This window comes from Microcaecilia unicolor, chromosome 2 (assembly GCF_901765095.1).
Source record: "Microcaecilia unicolor chromosome 2, aMicUni1.1, whole genome shotgun sequence".
Classification (NCBI taxonomy): Eukaryota; Metazoa; Chordata; class Amphibia; order Gymnophiona; family Siphonopidae; genus Microcaecilia; species Microcaecilia unicolor.
In genome coordinates, this window is record NC_044032.1 from 608,740,075 (window position 1) to 608,762,727 (window position 22,653).

At 42.4% G+C, this 22,653-nt stretch overlaps 1 protein-coding gene across 2 annotated transcripts in view; it reads right to left on the bottom strand.

Moving 5' to 3' along the window:
* Positions 1–22,653, bottom strand: part of GUCY1B1 (guanylate cyclase 1 soluble subunit beta 1) — a 181,870-nt gene that overhangs the window by 63,084 nt on the left and 96,133 nt on the right. For both annotated transcript variants that reach the window (XM_030191612.1, XM_030191613.1), the window contains 2 exons: positions 13,030–13,260; positions 6,564–6,680 (listed from right to left, as the gene is read on the bottom strand). In XM_030191612.1, coding sequence (XP_030047472.1) covers positions 6,564–6,680; positions 13,030–13,260 — 348 coding nt within the window. The remainder of the gene's footprint in view (positions 1–6,563; positions 6,681–13,029; positions 13,261–22,653) is intronic.

Here is a 22,653-nt window from a genome sequence, read left to right on the forward strand (position 1 = left end):
TACTACTACTACTTAACATTTATAAAGCACTACCAGGGATGGGTTACGTAGCGCTGTACAATTTAACACAGAGGACAGTCCCCGCTCGAAGGAGCTTACAATCTAAAGGACAAAAAAGTGCAGTCAATCAAATTGGGGCAGTCTAGATTTCCTGAATAGATGAATTAATGGTTAGGTGCCGAAAGCGACATTGAAGAGGTGGGCTTTGAGCAAGGATTTGAAGATGGGCAGGGAGGGGGCTTGGCGTATGGGCTCAGGAAGTTTATTCCAAGCATAGGGTGAGGTGAGGCAGAAAGGGCGGAACCTGGAGTTGGCGGTGGTGGAGAAGGGTACTGAGAGGAGGGATTTGTCCTGTGAGCGGAGGTTACGGGTAGGAGCGTAAGGGGAGATGAGGGTAGAGAGGTAATGAGGGGCTGCAGATTGAGTGCATTTGTAGGTTAATAAGAGAAGCTTGAATTGTATGCGGTACCTGATCGGAAGCCAGTGAAGTGGCTTGAGGAGAGGTGTGATATGAGAATATCGGTCTAGGCAGAAGATAAGATGCGCAGCAGAGTTCTGAACGGATTGAAGGGGGGATACATGGTTAAGTGGGAGGCCAGTGAGGAGTAGGTTGCAGTAGTCAAGGCGAGAGGTAATGAGAGAGTGAATGAGAGTACGGGTGGTGTGCTCAGAGAGGAAAGGGCGAATTTTGCTGATGTTATAGAGAAAGAAGCGACAGGTCTTGGCTGTCTGCTGGATATGCGCAGAGAAGGAGAGGGGGGAGTCGAAGATGACTCCGAGGTTGCGGGCAGATGAGAGGGGGAGGATGAGGGTATTATCGACTGAAATAGAGAGTGGAGGGAGAGGAGAAGTGGGTTTGGGTAGAAAGACAATGAGTTCGGTCTTGGCCATGTTCAGTTTCAGGTGGCGGTTGGACATCCAGGCAGTAATGTCGGATAAGCAGGCCGATACTATGCTCCTATCCATTTGTTATTTCTTTTCTCTCCTTCATTCTCCTTCATTTCCTGCCCTAGTACATCCATCTTTGGCACTGATCTTTCCCATTCAGCTTTATTCCTTTTCTCCCTCCCTCCCTCTCCCCCAATCCATGTGCAGCATCTCTTCTTCCTCTCTTCCTTTCCGTTTCCTTTCCTTCCCCTGTGCGGCATTTCCTCCCTCTCTCTTTCCTTCCATTTCTCTCCATCCATCAGGAGTTGATAAAAGCTGGATCCTTCAAGTCTGCTCTATACCTCCTACAATGGGGTCTACAGAGGATCTAGCTTTTTACTTATGTGCTGCTCCAGATCCTCTCCTGCCTTGGACATGAGGCTCCAACTTCCCATGCTCTGCCCAAGATCCTCTGCTGCTTTTGTCTGACCCAGATCCTCTCCTGCCTCAGCAGAATTTTGTGGCTGCCCTGGATTCTCTGCTACCTTGGTCTGCAGGGCTCTTATCACTGTGGCCAGATAACCCAAGTACAGGGCATTTTAGTAATCTAAATTACACATAACTAGACTATGAATAATGCTCTGACGATCCTTAGGGAATAAATAGTAATTTAGTCAGGGAACTGGCTATATAGCTTATACAATGAAGATGCAACAACATCCAGCCTTCATATGAATGATAACAGAAAAAAAAGACATAATATTACATTTGAATGTAACCATCCAGAGCCAATTATATCAAGTGGCACTAAATTGTAGCTATAAATAAATAAATAGATGTTAGTAAAATGTTTTTTTGTGTGTATTTACTAATTTAAAAACTGACAGCAAATATTTATTTTTAATGTTTAATACATTTAGAGGGGCATTTTCAATTTGATGTCTAAATCCAATTTTTGAAATAATACACTAGAACTCCCCACAATTCTTGGTAAAAATAACTAACAAAACTACTCAACCAAAGATCTAATACTCCTTATACGGGCTAATAGCACCGTACCAATCGATAAAGACAGCCTTCAGAGAAAACCACCACTTTTAAGGCAATATCATTTATTTCTGCCCTGTGGCATAGCACTTCTTTCATAGGGCTATCTCTTATAAGTGAATGTATGTGCTATTACACCAGTACAAGAGTCCTAAAGAGTGAAATGTGCTCAAAAATAAATATAAACTTATCTTTAGACATTTTTGTTAGTTCTGTCTTTTTTCAATTCTTTCTTTTTACTTGTTGTAATGAAGCAACTCAGATCCACTCCCAGTCTGAAAGTCAATAATCCACAAGGCTTCCCCTGGTAACGCCCGACACCGCGGGTTTCAACAATTTCCTCAGGGACTTGGGTTAAACGCCATACATTGTTTCCAGTTCAGCAAAATACTCTCAACTGAGACAAAGTTGCCAGAAAAAGTCCAAACATCCAGTAGCAAACATGGCCAATTTCAAACCAGAAAAACGTCCAACATTTTGTTTCAAAAATGGCAATTTGCTATATGTTTTGTGCTCAGTACATCGATCTTTCAGGATTATTTTGGAAAAAAACGTCAAGTGAAAAATGCATAAAAACAAGACATTGGGATGTAGGAGGAGCCAGCATTCTTAGCAGACTGGCAACAAAGGCATCCCAGAAGAGCAGTGGGGCACCCTACGGGGCACTGCAGTGGACTTCACATAAAAGGTCCCAGGTAGACATCTGACCGCTACCCTCTTATATCCAAACTCACCAAAAACCTACTGTATGTAAATTTATACCACTACAATAGTCCTTATCCCCCTGATTCAATAAGGGGCCCTTTTGCAAAGCAGCAGTAGGGCTACTGCACGGGTAGAATGTGCTAAATCAACACTACCACCAGGTTAGTGCGACCACCCAGCAGTAATGTTGGAGTGTGCTGTTTCCCACAGTAGAAAAAAAAAATTTGGACCCCTAACCGGCAAAGTGCAGAAAGTTTGGATAGTAAAAAGGCTGGATATTAGCTGGTGCCCGGTTAACTTCCAAGTCAGTATACATACCTCTCATGCCCTGCACTGAATATTCAGGGTTAGTTCAACTAGCAGCTGGGAGCAGCTTACAAGATGCAAACCACCACGGGCTGAATTGCACCCTCTCAGCTGAAAAAGTTATGCTCCGTTTGGCTGAAAATAGGGCCAAATTTAGGAGCCTAAGTCAGGATCATAGTAACATAGTAGTTGACGGCAGATCAAGACGGTACATCCAATCTGTCCAACAAGGTAAACTCGTATGTGCTACTTCATATGTATACCTGACCTTGATTTGTCCTTTCTATTTTGAGGGCACAGACCGTAGAAGTCTGCCCAGCACTAGCTCTGCTTCCCAATTACCCGGAGTTGCCACCCGATCTCCGCTAAGCTTCCGTGGATCCATTCCTTCCGAACATTTAAGAGCTCAGCATTTTCTGAATATTGGGCCCATAGTATTTATCTATCTTGTTTGTTATGTTTCTACCTCTCTAGCCTTGTTAATTTTCCTCCCTCCCCATCCCTCCTCCCTTGTCTCCTTCCACCCACCAGCCTCTCTCTTTTTATTTTATGTTTGCTCTTTCTTAACTCTATTTGCTCTCTTTGGCTTTCATCGTCTGTCCTCTCCTCTCATTTTTCTTTCATATCTGATCCTTCTTAATTCTATTTTCTCCATCTGGCTTTCATTGTCTGCCCTCTTGATTTTTTTTTTTTTAATCTTTTGACTGTACACCACTACTCTTCTTTCAGTATAAATTACTAAATGTTCTGCTGTTTCTTTCATGCGCTTTGATTACACACAAGGAGTGACACAGGTTGCATATACTGTAGCAGGACATGCTTATCCACTCCTACACTAGCTGAGATTATGTTCATGCAACTTTACGTAAATCAGTCCCCTTATTTTCTAATTCCTGTTACTCTATTTTATCTATCTATCTTTGCTTATACCCTATGCTGTCTAGTAAAATGTTTTATTACGCATCGTGTGGATATTGGAATGTAGCATACTAAGAGTGGAAGAAGCCAACCACAATCTTCAAGGTGAGCGATAAAACGTTTATTATGTTGACAAACTGAACCCAACATGTGCCGTGTTTCGGCACCCAAAGCCTTCTTCAGGGATTCTTATGAAGTCAACAAGATGATCATAAATATGGGTATTTAGTGAAACATCAAAACTAACAAGCTTAACTCCTTCAGTCAGAATAAAAAAGTGTTCGATTGACACCCACAGTAATGTCAGACAATCTCCTTGAAGATTATAGTTGGTTTCTTCCACTCTTGTGGACTCCTTTTGTTATATCTTGAACAAACTGTAATGGCAGTTTGTAACTTTAATATATAAAAAGGCCATGGTTGAAGTCCTTTTCATGGATAAAAATGTATTCTACTTACAAAAATTGGAGCTTTCACTGTTGCCTGAAAGTTGTTCAACAATGCATATTCTTTTACTAGTGAAATGAAGAGGCAGTTGAAGGGCCAGAGGTTGAACAGATGTATAATTTTGGTTATTCAAAATTATATGCCTTGCTACAGATGCAAAAACTGACTACAGAAAAAGATGGCACAGATCTCAGCGGGTATTTTTTCCATCTGCAATAATGAATGCAAAGCTACCCATCTAGCTGAGCTTTCATTAGTGCAGCAGTCCCCAGGGGTTCAAAATTCCCACAGACTTTCTAACAACCCACAGAGACTGATTATTGATGGCTACATACAAAAATACTGTACATAAAAACTGCACGTAACACAGACACTGGCTTTCCTATTCAGTGCTAAATACAGGATATTAGTAGTAAGATACGGTATCTTTTGCTTTTTTGCTATTTTATGTTTATCTGTGCATGTATTTTATTCACTTTATATAAGCACCAATAAGTAAAATGAAATAAGGGCGTTTCCCAAAAAGTATAAAATAAGGAAAAATGGTGCTCTAAAATTACATTCACAGACTTCGTATGGTTTGAAAGTCTGTTGTTTGTCTCCTTCAACTTTCAAAACACATCCCTTGATCTCTGCCATCCTTTCACTTTACAACTTTTTGAATTTCAAAATCATAATATAACTCATATTAACAATTTTCTAGTACATCAAACACTATCCTTCATTCATTTTTTGCACTGACATGATAAAGGAGTAGAACTCGTAAAATCGAGCCACAGATTCATTAGACCCAATTATCTGCAGTTGGGATGGGCACTCCAGATCTCCAGAGGCCCTTAGCCTTTCGGGTTTTCAGGATTCCCCAATGACTATCCCTCAAATTATGTATAAGTCGTCCACAGAGCCCAGATCTGTGTATAAACTAATTAGCTGAATAAGTGCTAACAATCAATAATTGGTGTTAACAAGTAAGTTAATTGGCAGTAATTAGGACTTAAGAACAGATCTATATGCACTATTCTATAACATGTGCGCCTAAATTTCAGAGTGCGCAACTCAAAAGTGGGTATGGTCATGGGTGGGGCATGGCTGGGTCAGGGGCGTTCCCAGAAATTAGGCATGGCGTTATACCTACATTTGTGCATGTGAGGGGGTTTATAGAACATTGCCCCTCACCTTTAAGAAAAGTCCCTCTCTAAATAGCCTGGACCATCTTAAGGGTACTGGTCCCACCCCGAGAGAAAGTGAGCCGGGAGGGGCAGAGTCAATACCTGGGAGTTTAAAAGACAGGGCCAGGCAGGTTAAGAAGGCCCAGGGAAGAAAGATTAGGAGCCCCAGCAGATGCGGCTGCAGTCGCTGTATACAATTTGTGACCTGGCTGAGGTAAGCCAACTTTGCTTCTTGTTAACAGAAGTCTTGCTGAGGTCTGGCTGGAGCCAGACCTGAGTCTCAGAAGATCTGAAAACTTACAACTGTGTTTGGGGCAGGGCAGCCCCACCAGCCACAGACTGCTTGGCCTGCTAGCCAGAGGGCTACTCAAGACGGTTACTAAACCAGAGAAACTGTAACAGGTCCCAGGGCTCAAGTGAATAAAACATTTACTTTCACATTTATATCCCTTGTCTGGCTGCGTTATTCACAGGGCCACACCATAACCCTCGCCCAGGGTCTCACAGTGCACCTAAGTGCCATGAGTTGGGTGCGAGCATTTACACCAGATTTTGGCAAGGGTAAATGCTCACGCCCAAAATTAGGCATGAAATGCGCGATAAACTAGTACTCTATAAAGGTCGCTCCTAACAGAGTGTCTTTTACAGAATACTAGATTAGAGTGGATCATGACAGCACCTAACTTTGGATGCCATTTATTGAATCTGCTCTAAGTGTGAGATGGGTTTGTATGCACACTTTCTCAACTGCAAGCAAATCCACATCATACTTATTCATTAGGCTATCCTGAAAACCTGTCTGGTTAGGGGGCCTTTGAGGACTGCAGAGCTCGCCCATTACTTGTTGACTTTTTTCTACACAGCTGCCAGAAAATGTGTACAAGGTCTGAATGCAAATATCCACAAGAAAAGATGAACTCTGCCTTTCAGCTACACAATTTAGAATATTTTACACGAGCAAATAGCATTATCCCCTCTTGCCTTCTCATCTCTCTTCCTGTCATAGTACTCTTAACCACTGCCACGATACTGTAGATTACTTCTCAATCTTATCTCTGTGCAGCAATACATGTGCACCGTTCAGATACAATATTAAGTGGTTACCTTGCTCCTTAATACAAAAACGGTGTTGATATGTGAGAGTATCCCATGGAAACTAATATCAATATGAGGTCGAACCAAGGAAAAAACGGACAGCAGGTTGCAATTTCCCGGCTGGAGCTAGAATAAAGCACACAAAGGGTTAGTGTAAAAACAAGATAATTGTTGCTGCGTTATGAATAATATGTACATTGCAACTTTCTCAGGCATTTTGTGCAAGGTTTTACTAAGCCTTTGTAGCCATAGACATAAAAAAAGAAGAAAAGCCTTACTAGATCTGGACTAAAGTTTGCAAGTCAATATTGCTGAACAATAAAAAGATAAGGGAAAGAGCAAGATACTATAACTGTATTCTAGAGAAAGAAGTTAATCCAGCAATTTTAAAACGATTGCCACAGTTTGAGCCAGGGAGAGTTAATTTTCAGTTTTCCAGACCTGAAAAACATTTTGCCCTCCTACAGGCTATTTATTATTTAGTTACAATTGCTTTTTCGTACTTATATTTCCATTATTGTGCTCAAGGCAAGGAACAACATGTCAGTAAAATACATTCAAGATAAAGATGCACAGTATGTCCCAATATATCAATGTCGGGATTTGCAGGTAGAATTGAAGGAGGTAACCTCCTGAATCCCTCATTATTTATTTCCCCCTCCAAACTGAAACTAAATAAAGATTGTGGCCTCTGCAGTTTATTAGGAGTGTCAAGCATTTAGGTTTCCAAATGGCATACATATGTAAATGCTGGCATTCAGTTGCTGAGTTTCCTCCTGATGCTTTCCACTTTTATAATTGCAAAATGGTGTGAAATGGTTGGGTGGGGGGTGATAACATAAACCTGAGTACATGTTTTATTTGTTCTGTTACAATTTTTCAGTGGCTGTGTGTTTCACTTGTTTACCATGGCTTAGTTTTGTTTGTTTTATGATGGGTACTCAATAAATATTATAAACCTAATTGCAAAATGGCTGCTTCCACTGCATGTGTCACCACATATAACGTACATGTATAAGGAGTGGCCTAGTGGTTAGGGCACCAGTCTTGCAATCAAGAGGTGGCCAGTTCAAATCCCACTGAAGCTCCTTGTGATCTTGGCCAAGTCACTTAACCATCCCTTGCCTCAGGTACAAACTTAGATTACAAGCTCTCCTGGGACAGAGAAATATCCCAAGTACCTGAATGTAACTCACCTTGAGCTACTACTGAAAAAGGTGTGAACAAAAATCTAAAAAATATATACATTCCTGCAAGTGTTTTAAATTACTTTTAAAAAAATCCTTCTGTTGTGCAAATCCCCTCAAAAGGACTTTTATCTAAACTGGAAAGTTGATTTCTTCAGATATATTAGTGAAAGAAGAAGGACTAAAAAGGGAATTGTGAGACTAAAAGATACAGCGAACCGCTATGTAGATAATGATGAAGAAAAAGCCAATTTGCTAAATAGATACTTTTGTTCGGTTTTCACTGAAGAAAATCCTGGAGAAGGACCGCGAGGGACTGGCAAAAGTACACCTGAGAATGGAATGGATAGAGCACCGTTCATGGAAGAGAGTGTGTATCAACAACTTGGAAAGCTAAAGGTGGACAAAGCCATGGGACCGGACGGGATCCACCCCAGAATATTGAGGGAGCTCAGAGAGGTTCTGGCGGGTCCTCTTAAAGATTTGTTTAATAAATCCTTGGAGACGGGAGAGGTTCCGAGGGACTGGAGAACGGCGGAGGTGGTCCCTCTTCACAAAAGTGGTGATAGGGAAGAAGCTGGAAACTACAGGCCGGTAAGCCTCACTTCGGTTATTGGAAAAGTAATGGAAGCCATGTTGAAGGAAAGGATAGTGAATTTCCTAGAAGCCAATAAGTTGCAAGATCCGAGACAACATGGTTTTACCAGAGGGAAATCGTGCCAAACGAATCTCATTGAATTCTTTGATTGGGTAACTGGAGAACTGAATCATCGACGTGCTATAGACGTAATCTACTTAGATTTTAGCAAAGCTTTTGACACGGTTCCCCACAGGAGGCTCTTAAATAAACTAGATGGGCTGAAGATAGGTCCCGAAGTGGTGAACTGGATTAGGAACTGGTTGACGGACAGACGACAGAGGGTGGTGGTAAATGGAGTTCGCTCGGAGGAGGGAAAGGTGAGTAGTGGAGTGCCTCAGGGATCGGTGCTGGGGCCGATTCTGTTCAATATATTTGTGAGTGACATTGCCGAAGGGTTAGAAGGTAAAGTTTGCCTATTTGCAGATGATACTAAGATTTGCAACAGAGTGGACACCCGGGAGGGAGTGGAAAGCATGAAAAGGGATCTGAGGAAGCTAGAAGAATGGTCTAAGGTTTGGCAATTAAAATTCAATGCGAAGAAATGCAAAGTGATGCATTTAGGGAGTAGAAACCCATGAGAGACTTATGTGTTAGGCGGGGAGAGTCTGAGAGGTACTGAGGGGGAGAGGGAACTTGGGGTGATAGTATCTGAGGATCTGAAGGCGACGAAACAGTGTGACAAGGCGGTGGCCGTAGCGAGAAGGTTGCTAGGCTGTATAGAGAGAGAGGTATGATCAGCAGAAGAAAGGAAGTGTTGATGCCCCTGTACAAGTCGTTGGTGAGGCCCCACCTGGAGTATTGTGTTCAGTTTTGGAGGCCATACCTTGCGAAGGATGTTAAAAAAATGGAAGCGGTGCAAAGAAAAGCTACGAGAATGGTATGGGATTTGCGTTCCAAGACGTATGGGCAGAGACTTGCTGACCTGAACATGTATACCCTGGAGGAAAGGAGGAACAGGGGTGATATGATACAGACGTTCAAATACTTGAAAGGTATTAATCCGCAAAGCTTTTCCGGAGATGGGAAGGCGGTAGAACGAGAGGACATGAAATGAGATTGAAGGGGGGCAGACTCAAAAAAGATGTCAGGAAGTATTTTTTCACGGAGAGGGTGGTGGATGCTTGGAATGCCCTCCCGCGGGAGGTGGTGGAGATGAAAACGGTAACGGAATTCAAACATGCGTGGGATGTGCATAAAGGAATCCTGTGCAGTAGGAATGGATCCTCAGAAGCTTAGCCAAAATTGGGTTGCGGAGCAGGTGGGGGAAGAGAGGTTGGTAGTTGGGAGGCGAGGATAGTGGAGGGCAGACTTATACGGTCTGTGCCAGAGCCGGAGATGGGAGGCGGGACTGGTGGTTGGGAGTCGGGAAATACTGCTGGGCAGACTTGTACGGTCTGTGCCCTGAAAAAGGCAGGTACAAATCAAGGTAAGGTATACACATAAGAGTTTATCTTGTTGGGCAGACTGGATGGACCATGCAGGTCTTTTTCTGCCATCATCTACTATGTTACTATCCACCTTATAATTGAAAGAGAAAAACGCCTAGATTTCGACCCAAATCGGGAGGTAGACGTTTATCTCACAAAAACGAATAAATCGGTATAATGGAAAGCCGATTTTGGACGTTTTCAACTGCACTCCATCGCGGAAGTGTACAAAGTTGACGGGGGCGTGTCAGAGGCGTGGCGAAGGTGGAACTGGGGCGTGGTTATCGGCCGAGGAGAGATGGGCGCCTTTCGCCGATAATGGAAAAAAAGTATGCGTTTGTAGCTAGAATTTAGGGCACTTTTCCTGGACCCTGTTTTTTCACAAATAAGGCCCCAAAAAGTGCCCTAAATGACCAGATTACCCCCAGAGGGACTCGGGGATGACCTCCCCTGACTCCCCCAGTGGTCACTAACCCCCTCCCACCATAAAAAAAATTATGTTTCACAACTTTTTATTTTCACCCTCAAATGTCATACCCACCTCCCTGGCAGCAGTATGCAGGTCCCTGGAGCAGTTGTTAGGGGGTGCAGTGGACTTCAGGCAGGTGGACCCAGGCCCATCCCCCCCCCCCCACCTGTTACAATTGTGCTGCTTAATGCTTAGTCGTCCAACCCCCCCAAACCCACTGTACCCACATGTAGGTGCCCCCCTTCACCCCTTAGGGCTATAGTAATGGTGTAGACTTGTGGGCAGTGGGTTTTGAGGGGGATTTGGGGGGCTCAACACACAAGGGAAGGGTGCTATGCACCTTTTTTTTGTTTTTGTAAAAGTGCCCCCTAGGGTGCCCGGTTGGTGTCCTGGCATGTGAGGGGGACCAGTGCACTACGAATCCTGGCCCCTCCCACGAACAAATGCGTTGGATTTATTCGTTTTTGAGCTGGGCGCTTTCATTTTCCATTATCACTGAAAAACAAAAACGCCCAGCTCACAAATTGTTGAATAAAACATGGACGTCTATTTTTTTCGAAAATACGGTTCGGTCCGCCCCTTCACGGACCCGTTCTCGGAGATAAACGCCCATGGAGATAGACGTTTTCATTCGATTATGCCCCTCCATGTTACTATGCAGTTAGCTTAGTTTCTACATATATTAAGCACTGGATGGGGATAGTTGCAGGATAGCAAGCAAAGTGTTGGGTTTTATGTACCACCCTAAGATAGCTTCTGGTCAACCATATAAAGGTGCCTTTCTCTCAATTCTCTCATACCAAAACTATTACATTTGCCTACAAATTTCCCTCTGGGATTGATCTTTAATACACTTCATGCAGCCTTTAAAAATGTAAAGCCTGTATTTTACAGCTCCATTTACCAATTCAGGCAGGACATAAAGCATGAATTTTATGCAAGAAACATGATTGATCAATAGCGAAATTTGGAGCCTTGTGACTAGCACTAAAGCTCACAAGTTTTGGACGTACATAAGAATATAAGTATTGCCATACTGGGACAGTCTGAAGGTCCATCAAGCCCAGTACCCTGTTTCTAAAAGTGGCCAATCTAGGTCGCAAGTGCCTGGCAAGATCCCAAAACAGGAAAATTTATGCTGCTTATAAGCAGTGGATTTTTCCAGATCCATCTTAATAATGGCTTATGGGCTTTTCTTTTAGGAAACTATCCAAACCTTTTTTAAAACCCTGCTAATCTAACTGATTTACCTCATTCTCTGGCAACGAATTCCAGAATTTAATTACACATTGACTGAAGAAATATTTTTTCCAGTTTGTTTTAAATTTACTACTTAGTAGCTTCATTGTGTGCTCCCTAGACCTAGCATTTTTGGAAACAGTAAACAAGTGATTCACATCTACCCATTCCACTCCACTCAGTATTTTATAGATCTCCCCTCAGCCGTCTCTTCTCCAAGCTGAAGAGCCCTAGCCGCTTTAGCCTTTCCTCATAGTGAAGTCATCCAATCCCCTTTATCATTTTTATCACCCTTATCTATACCTTTTCTAATCTGTTTCTATATCTGTTCTTGAGATGCGGTGAAGAAAGCTGCACATTCTCATTTTTGTTTTCCATCTTTCCTAATAATTCCTAACATTCTATTTGCTTTCTTAGCTGCTGCTGCATATTGAGCAGAGAGTTTCAACGATAAGTTCTAGGTCAGTTCCCACATGGACAATTCTCCAGGACAACTCCCACTCACCAATTACCCCCCTGGACAATTCCCAACTAGGTCACTTTCTCCCCGACTAATCCCCCTCCTACCGAAGACAATTCCCCCTCCCCCCATAACATTTATGTTGCAAAATAAATTTCAAACAAATAATGACCTAGTGTCTCCAAACTTTCACGCTATAAAAACAGAATCACATGTAACAGCAAAACTGGGATTTATGCTTTGATTTGCCCCTGTGATTTAATCTATGTTGAGCGTTCAAGTTGCCCTATGGCTGAACACAAGTCATGTAGAAACACCAAAACTCTGACAGCACCCATAGTGCAACCCTGGTTAAAACACAAGCATGCGCTATCTGATTTTGCGGTACCATGTCACTGAAGTAGTTGTAGGGCAGGAGGGAGGTGATGTAAAAAAAACTGTTAAATGATAAAGAGCATTGATGCATCTATGTATTGAATACCTTAACTCCTGGTTGGATAAACAATGAGTTGGAATGGAATTCTTTGATGTAATCGGGGTTGGCTTTGGGTTCTGTCCAATTGGGTGGGGGTCAGATGACTTAAGATATTTAAATACGTGGTGCGCACCGCCACTGTAAAGATGAAAGGTCTATCGCATGCAAAATTTGGTGAGTGCTATACAGAATGAGAGTAATAGTAATCATATATAAAAAGAATTTTTTTGAATAACTATTTTAATTGTTACTCTTCTAGAGGACCAGTCCATGATGCAGCTGATGCGAAACATGCCACATGTCAGATGATGGTTCCTCAGTTTACTAAGATAAGTCCTTAGCTTTAAGGCATTTTATGAAAAATGCAAAGAAATGTGTTTATTAAAAATATATATAAAAAATATAAAGTTTTCAATAAGTGCTAGAAGTCCATCAGGCTCATTTTCGAAAGAGATGGACATCCAAAAGTGACATAAATCGGCACTTGGATGTCCAAGAAAGAATAACTGAAAACCCAAGAAAGCACACTGCATGTCAAAGAAACATTCTTTACATCTGTGATCGAGATATGACAATACCTGTGGAAGAACCCTGTATATGGCATTGCCACACTGAGTGACCACAAGATCCCTATCAAACATTATGTGGAAAGGAAACGCCTTGCAGAAAGTGTAAGGACTGATTCGGGACTCTTGGGTGCCATTTTCTTCAAATCTGTCAAGGTCTTCATAAAAGTCCTCTTCTTTAGATTCTTTCTCCTCGATTAGAAACTGAGTGTGATCACACTCTTCATTTCTTTGCTGGAGAACCTAAGGAAGAAAAGAAATATAATGAAATTTCTGTCAGAATAGGCCTGTATATATTTGTGGTAATTCTATCACAGGCATCTTATGCTGAATGGCCAAAAAAGCACCATGTATCTATATATCTTACAAGCTCCCAAAAGCAGCCCTGGTAGAGCAAGGTCTTATGCACAAACCTAAACTTGCTCCAAAGAAGGAGTAAATCTTTGTGACTACTCCAGTTTATGCAATGCAACCTATTTAGGCTCCCGCCCAGTTAAACCCTGCTGAGCTGGTCATCCAGCAATATTCAGCATTACTTAAGCAGGAAGTGCCACTGAATATTGCCTCTACATGTCCAGGCATGGTCCGGTTAGTGCTAGGGCAGTCTAGGGGCGGAGCCCGAGTGCAGTCAGCATTTAAACAGTTAATGGCGATATTCAATCTGCTAACTGGTTAAGTAAAAGGACAAAAATTACAATAGCAAAAAGGCTGTCCTAACTTTATCCACTGAGCAAACTGGGCACTGGTCTGAATATCAGCCGATGCCTGGTTAACTTCCAGGTGGTGGCCTAAATAGTCATCAGATCCCCCTTCCCTCCCTCCCTGTGCCCGATCCCCTTGCCACCCAAACAGAAGAAGTAGGGCCTCTTCTTTCCTCCCCCAAATCCAACTTTACTATTCCTGGTGGTCTAGGGGTCCTAAAGGTAGAGGGATACCCACTCTCCCCTGCTTACTGTGGCTCTAGCCTCCAAATGGAAAAAGGGAAAAGGGAAAAAGAGAAGGGAATAGGATTTGATATACCACCTTTCTGTGGTTACAATCAAAGTGGTTTACGTATTATATACTGGTACTTATTTTGTACCTGGGGCAATGGAGGATTAAGTGACTTACCCAGAGTCACAAAGAACTCCAGTGGAAATCAAACCTGATTCCCCTGGTTCTCAGGCCACTGCACTAACCATTATGCTACTCCTGCTATAATCTCTAGTGGCAGCCTCGTGGTGCTATCTAGAACTTTGAGACTGCTACTAAAGGCATGGTGATCATTTTGAGGCTGCAGCCACAATAGGCAAGGGTGAGTGGGCCTTGCTTCTGCCCCTTGGACTCCTAGACCACCAGGTATAGTAAAGATAGCCCTAAAGAGAGGCCTACAGGGGATCGGGAGGGGGGGGGGAGCTCGGGGAAGCTATTTGTTTAGTCTATTTTTTCTCATAGGGAAAGTTTGGGAGGGGCCATCAAAATTGGAGGAGGGGAGTGACTTTCCAGATACTCTTATGTGGGACCCAGCTGATATTCAGCAGGGACCCACATAAGTGTCTTACGCAGGAACCGACTGAATATCAGCCAAGATTCACATAAGAGCCGGTAGGCTGATAAAGTCTGGTCAAATCTGGATATTCAATGCCACTGCCCGGATATGGCCCTGTACTGAAAATCGGGGCCTCAGTTTGCTCTCAGTGGCCAGCATTTAAAATACTGAGGACCACCGCCAGCTGAATATTGACTGTTCACTAACACAGTACTGCACTAGAGCAAATCTAGCCTTTTGTCTCTTAAAATATGCACACTTTCTCTACACATACCATTTGATGACATTATTCAGGATTCAACCTGTAGCATTCCCTTACACCACAGTCTGTTACAAAATACTCTTATTTATTTATAGGATCCTATAAACTACTTCCCTGAGCTAAGGCCCATTGGAAGCTGTTAACAATAAAACAAAACAGCAGGGTTATAAACATAAACACAATAACTAACCAGAACCAGCAACTATAAATCATAGCACCTAAAAATACAATATTCATCAACTGACCCCTAACATCTGAAACAGTTGTCACCGTTTTCCTGAACACAAGAATATTATCTTCCTCGTGCAAATTATCTTTCCTCATAAGGCAAATAATTCTAGGTACAAAACAAGCCCCTCGCATAGCCCAAAATGTAGGCATGTTCAAGAGCCGCCCTCAGCTCAAATCAGTAACCTGTTACTGAGGAGTCTCTAGTGATAGTGTAAAAATGTACTGTAATTTATGCTCTGTAAGGTCTAAGGATCTGAAATATTGAATAAAAATAGATGGCTTAAGTAAGTTCCCCTGGTGTCAGAAGTCTGGCCAGCTGTGGGCAATCATGTGCTGGAGAGATAAGCTGTGCTGGATAGATAATTGGTTAATGGCAAACAAGACAAAGGGAGGGTCTGAAGAAATCTCTAGGGTATTGTGTGTAAGGAGATGGAGCAATCTAGGTGGTTAGAATGGAATGAGCTGAGTATGCGAAATGACACGTACACATGTTTATGCAAGGGGGGAGGGGAAGCAGATGTGGAGCAGGTGAGTGGAAAAGCAAAGTTCATGCAGTGATCATGACTGTGAAGCCAACCAATGACAATGGAGAAAAACTATAAACAAGAGTCTGGTAGGCTGGCTGGTAGAAGTTATGTTAACTGGGACATGATACCACAAAGTCATGTGATATAGTAGCAGAGTTATGTGATATGGTCACGAACACACCATTAGAAAAACGTATACAAGGAATGGTTTATTACTACAGAAACAGCTTTTGCTCCAGGCTGGTAATTCCTCCATAGGAACACAGAAAGGAAAAAGACTTTTTGTATGTACTACTTATGAATTGTAATTGGCAAAACAGCAATTAGATGTCTATTTTCCTATTTGTAATAAATAAGCTTCTTTGATAAATTTATGATTGGCTAATGGTGTATCTCTTCCTGTGTTCTTTAATCCAAATTATTTTATCCAAGGAATAAATGTCTGAAAGTTTAGCCTTGTATCCTGTCTGATAAGGAGTCATAGGTATAAAGCTAAACACAGCCAAGGAGTTTTTCTGCAAGCAAGGAGAACTTCTCTAAGGCTGAAGTGTATTCCACTCCCAAGGGGCAGGGGTCGGGATTACAGTAGCCTCGTGGTGCTGATTCCAGATTTTGACTGTTTCGTTTAGAAGATACAAGGAAACGTGTCTTTTCTTTTGCTGGCCCAAAAGAGTGGAATAAATTGCCCGGACCTCTTAGGACACAGAAGAATTGAAGTTTGTTTAAGAGAGTGCTGAAACAGTATTTGTTTGGTGGACATTTCATGATGTTTTGCTATGTGATGTTTTCAATGAGTTTATATATTTTTGATGTGCATTGTTCTATATGTTTTATTATGTATGTTTGAGTTGTTCACCGCATTGGATAAGGGCGGTATACAAATGGTAATAAATGAAATGAAATGAATACCACTTCCTGGAAGCTCTCATATGAAATTATTCCTGCTCTTGGGCAGATGTAACTCTTCTACCTAAGTTTGTGTGTGTCTCATAACTCCGCTCCAGCTCTGTTGAAATTAGCCATCAGGAATCTCTACATATGTGGAGGGTAATCCATAAAATAACGTTGCAACAGTAACTGAGAATTATGAGCACAGCTATGCCTCTGTGAACAGGCTATCAACAGGTTAAGAATCACTGAGAAGCTAAATCATAAGAAATTACACAGAATGTGAGTCTCATGTCAGCTTGCCCTTTCTGTTGAGGAGACAGGCAGATATGAAGTCATAACAGAGACATGTATGGCAGGAGAATGAAGTAATGTAAGGGATATTTGCTGCTGACCATGAAAGCAGATAATGAAGAACACATAACTTTGGTTTCTGGGAAGATGGTTTTTGTAAAGTACGATAACCTAGCTGACCTTACTTATGATAAACAAATATGTTATGAAGAGCTTTGCTTCTGTAAGATAGAATTTACTAGAATATGCTGACTTTGTACTTCCAATACTAGCCTATGGGAGAAAAGGGTATAAAAGGAGAATTATGGACAAAGGCAATCAGAGAGTTAATGTCAGAGGTCACGTTTGTGTCCTGGTTGCTGTCTCATATAAGAATTAATTAATTATATTACATATTCTAATTGTATTCCTGATTGGTAAGTGTAATAAACAATTACTGATAATTCTCATATTACTATAGCCTTCTGTGTCTTTCTGTCTCTCCACCTGGAAGCGTTAGGACCATAATCCCTGGAGTCCTAGACAGTCCAGGTTACAGGTAACTAGTACCTTTATAGCTGGGAGAGGGCAGAAAGATACATATTTGGTAGCAGAGGATGGTTGTGTGAACAGGGAGTCAGATTTTATCCTACCCCGCACGCTGGTAGAAGTGGGGAGTCCCTCTTCTAAATTGTTAGCAGCTTTTGTTTTTTTAGCTAAATTGTCATTCAATTTTATTTTTAATTCTTATACCCTACTACAGATTAAGTGTATCTGCCTTTGGGTGAGACTAAATTTTGAGGTGTCTTTAATTATACTTGTACCCGTCTATTGACGCGGTATCCATCTTCGGGCGAGGCTAGTATTGGAAGTACAAAGTCAGCATAGTCTAGTAAATTCTAACTTACAGAAGCAAAGCTCTTCATAACATATTTATCATAAGTAAGGTCAGTAAGGTTATCCTACTTTGCAAAAACTATCTTCCCAGCAACCAAAGTTATGTCTTCTTCATTATCTGCTTTCATGGTCAGCAGCAAATTTCCCTTACATTACTTCATTCTCCTGCCACACATCTCTGTTATGACTCCATATCTGCCTGTCTCCTCAACAGAAAGGGCAAGCTGACATGAGACTCACATTCTGTGTAATTACTTATGATTTAGATTCGCAGTATTCTTAACCTGTTCATAGCCTGTTCACAGAGGCATAGCTGTGCTCATAATTCTCAGTTACTGTTGCAAAGTTATTTTATGGTTCATGACCTGCATGTCCCATATAAACAGTTTATAACCAGGCGCCTAGGACATGAGAGTCAGAAGGTGTCTACTTAGATGCTATTTTATAAACACAAGTAGGCGCCTATTTTTCTTTATAAAATACAATACTAAAGTAAGTGGCAGGCATAGACATTTACATCAGCCCTAGAGCAGCTGTAAATGTCTGCATCAATATTACCATGTATACATATGAATGATAGTCTGTCCAATATTCAAAGTGATTTAAGTGGACAGGAGCCTTTCCTGCCTGCTTAAATCTCATACCGCTGCCTAAGTGGGATATTCAACGGTACTTAACCAGTCAGTGCCATTGAATATGCCCACAGACTGCCCAACAAAAAAAGTGGGCAGGTCAGAGGTGGCAGTGGCATTGGAGAGGAGCCAGGGGTTATGGATTTTGGCAATATTCAGTGCCAGCGCCTGCATAGCTAAATGGGTGAATTTAGGACAGCTCAAATGCTGTCCTAACTTTGGCCGCTTAGCTATGTGGGCTCCGGTAACAAATATTGGATAGGATCTATATAACTATTTTTGTCCTTAAAAGCCCTTCCAATCCTCCTCTTGGCCTCTGACATTGAACCCTCCCTCCTATCCCCTCCACCCAGCCCATGAGAGTCAGAGCACCTCCCCTCCCCCCAGAATGAGCCCCACCCCCACCCCTCAGCCTCCCCCTCCCCAGAAGTCTAGGTAGGCCCCTCCAGGCCTGTCACCCTGGTGGTCCTACTGGGGTAGTTAGAGGCAGAAGCGAAGCCCCCTCACTCCTGACCTTTGCGGCTGTACTTGGAAAATGGCTGTCGTGACCTCTCATGGCAGCTTGCAATACTTCATGGTGTGCATTTTGTAACTAGACAGTATTCTGTAAGAGGTCATTTATGTGTCTATGTTACCACATCAGTGTGTAAATGAATAAAATTAGGGGGTGACCAAATTCCAGTTTTGGCATGGTTTCAGATTAAAATGTTTTAAAGTTTCAGCGGGTCTTCAGTGACTGATAGTTTTGGCTCCTTCCCACCACCATATCTGGGCAGCGTCATGCTTAGTAGAGGAAAGTCAAAGCCTTAGAGGGGTCTTGAACTGCTCTGGCAGTCCTACCTCTGATATCTAGCATCATCGGGTATACACATAAAGTAGCACATATAAGTTTATCTTGTTGGGCAGACTGGATGGACCATACAGGTCTTTCTCTGCCGTCATCTACTATGTTAAGTATTTTACTTCCCATTCCTCAGAATCCACCAATGTGTCAGGATGTGCAGTGCCCCTTGCTAAACCTTCCACTCTTCAATATCATGGAGGGAAACTGAGCCTGATTTACCCCAGACCCCACACCCTACTAGGGTCAGCCCTGCATCTGGGTCACAGCCCTGGTCTGGAACTAGTTCAATATATTGAAGTCAATATATAGTCTAGAAGTTAAGTGTAGTTGAGTAGGAAAATCCATATTCCCAGAATTTGACTTTGTTAATAGGTTGTTGATATGGCTAACATGTATTTTAAGCTGGTCAGAAGGTCTGGACAATGTCAGTTTGGCTGTCATATTGGAAACAAATAGGGATCCAACTTGAATGTAAATTTGCATGTAACGCCAAAATTAATCATCCTACTGACAAGAAGCTGACAATGTACTGAGTAAATTATGTATTAATATTATTCCAATGTAACAATATTTTCCTAGTGTGTATAATTCAGACAGATATCAATGCAATGTCCTTTTTCTTATTAGACAGTAGAATAACAATAGAGAAAAATGAAAGGTGTGAAACTGAGGTCATCTCCAAAACACTCTCCTGTCAATAATACTGGGTAGTCTGAGAGGCCAATGAAGAAAGCCAAACAATAGAGGATAGAATAATTTTCCAGATAATATCCCTTATATCCCATGTCCAGCATCACCTCTCTGTCTCTTCTGTCATCTCATCCCATGTCCAACATCCCATACCCATCTGTCTCCCTAGTTCCCCCCTCACTCACTAGCATCTCTTATTTCTGTCCCTATCTCCCCCAATTCCTTTGTGGTCCAACATTTCCCCTGTGTTCCTATACCCCTCCCCCCAGCCCTGGGTGTACAGGGGAAGAAGGGAAATATGCTGGAAATGGGAGGGAGGGAGAGAGAGTTGAACCTGGAGGTGGGATACATGAAGATACTGGGCCTTTAATCAGTAGCATACCCATGGGGGGGAACTTGTGGATCTTGCCCCCTACTTTGGGCTCAGGCCCTGTCCAAAGCTGAAGTACCTGTTCAATGGCTGTTGAGGTAGCCAAAGCCCCGCCAGCAAAGAAATACACTACCTGGGTTGCCCCCTTCCTCTTTGTAGTGCCTTAGGATTGAAGAAATCAGCAGCGTGCCTCCTGCTGCCGACACCTGGACTCCCCAAGCGTGCTCAGTTTGTGCAGGAACTGAGCATGCTTAGGGAGTGCCGGCATTGGTGGCTGGAGGCACACTGCTGACTTCCTTGCTCCTGAGGCAGTACGAGGAGGAAAGGGGTGGCTTTGGCAGCAGATTTCTTTGACTGACAGGCTTTGTCATGCCTGCCAGCAAAGGTACGATACCTAATGATGGGGGGGGGGGGGTAAGGGAGAAGAAATGTGTGCCCCCAGTCTACCCTTGTGGACCCCCAATGGACTGCTGGCTATACCCCTGATTTTAATCACATGATTGTGTGATTAAAATGTTTACTCACACAATCGCAACTAAAAAATGTTATCGAAATTTAGCCCTAAAACTGTAGCTGGCATACTGCAAAGAGCCAATTAACTTGTAACATAGGAGATATGTGATCATACTTCTTTAATCCAACAAATAATCTAAACATATTCTGAATTAACTGTAACTGATATAACACCCTCTATGGCCGTCCATATCAAAACATGCAGGATGCACGCAGACTTTACAAGGCCTGTGGGTGCACCCTGCTGGACAAATTTGTGTAGCGCAGCATAATCTGTCTCTGATGTTACATTCATTGCATTACCCTTTGCATCTTAGTGCTACCACTATGTATGATAATTTGTTTTCCAAAATTTGGGCACCACAGAAAAAGGAGGCATTTGTGTCATGCTCGGAGGACATTGTTGTACTTTTATTCCTAACAATACTGCACCTGATGGAACTATAACCAAGGCTTTGCAAGGACTTACCACCCTAGCTGATGAGGTTGCTGAGAATTCTGGTGTAGACACAACCTGGACAGGGTGGATGGATAATATTTTTGAGAAATGGAAAACCTTCATATTATCTAGTTTAACCACATTGATAATTGTTATTGCTATATTTGTACTACTTGGCTGTTGTGTAATACCCTGTATAAGGAGCTTGGTGCAACAGTTAATTGAAACTGCTTTAAGTAAAAGAGAACCTATAGGACATGCATATGTACTGTATGAAAGATTACGCATTAACGCAGAGATTGCGAATGTTGAAAATAATGTTTAATTTCTTTAGGATATCCTTTTGTTCCACATCATTATCTTCCTCTAGGATCATTTAGACTGTAAAGCATTGTAAGTAACATAGGGCCCGGGGAAAGTTGGAGGGGCAACTTACATCTCACTATAAGCACCTTTTCTTGTTACCTATAGCCCGATACCTGTAAAAAGGAGTTGACATTGTGACTCATACCCACAATCTCTCTAAGCTTAACATGCATCTGAAAAGGAACTTATTGCTCCTCTCTAGAATGGATGGGACTACAGCAAAAGTTCAAAAACAAATGAAGCCCTTACTCTCGAAGGCCTTCAAGGGGGGAGATGTAAATAATGAGCACACTTCATGCACCATGAACAGGGCCAAAGGGCAAAAACTGATAAGCATGTGAACCAGAAACTCATGATCTGATAAGACATTCCTGCATGCACACAGGCATGAGAAAGGAGCAATTATCAATAGACAAAAAAATGTGGCTTAGCATTAAAGGGGAAACAGATGGTGTTGAAAGAAAACAGCATGATCTTTGAGGAAGATAACTTGAAGTGTTGTTTAAAATAAAGGTATATAAGCAGTTGAATCAGAACAATACTTTGGAGAGACAGTGGCAGAGAACACCTATGTGTAGCAGCACTGTTCTCCCATGAGAAACTATTGATTGTATCTGTAATTTGGTAAGTAATAAAACTTGCTTTTCTCATACGTGGCCTTGGTCATTTATCACTCCAAATTGTGGGTGGCTGGTACATAATAATTTGGGGTGGTGGTAAAAAGACTAGAATATAACAATCAGGCAGGACTGACCCAGAACCTAGAACAGAGAACCCCAAATGCAGACTGAGGCTGCAGATGAGGTAGGAGGCTCCAAAGCCATAGTTGTGAGGTGGAATTTGACCGGGGGGAGGTCATGGGAGATGAATAAACGGCTGTCAGAAATCAGGACCTGAGGAGACAGGGTGTAGAAAGAAAGAAGGGGCTACTAGGCCTGAATGGGGTTTGCGTGCTAGAGAGAGAGGGCAAGGGATGTGTATAAGCAGCTCAAGGATTATTGGGACTGGAGCTGGAATGTGGGAAGAGAGATGGGGCTGCTGGGGTTGGAAGGGGATCCTAGAACTGAGAGCAGAAAGAGAGAGGAAGGCTGCTGCTGTGTGAAGTGGGGAGGAGAGAGGAGGATTCTGGGTGCTGGGCAGAAAAGAGAGGGCGGGCAGAGCTGAGGGGAAAGCATG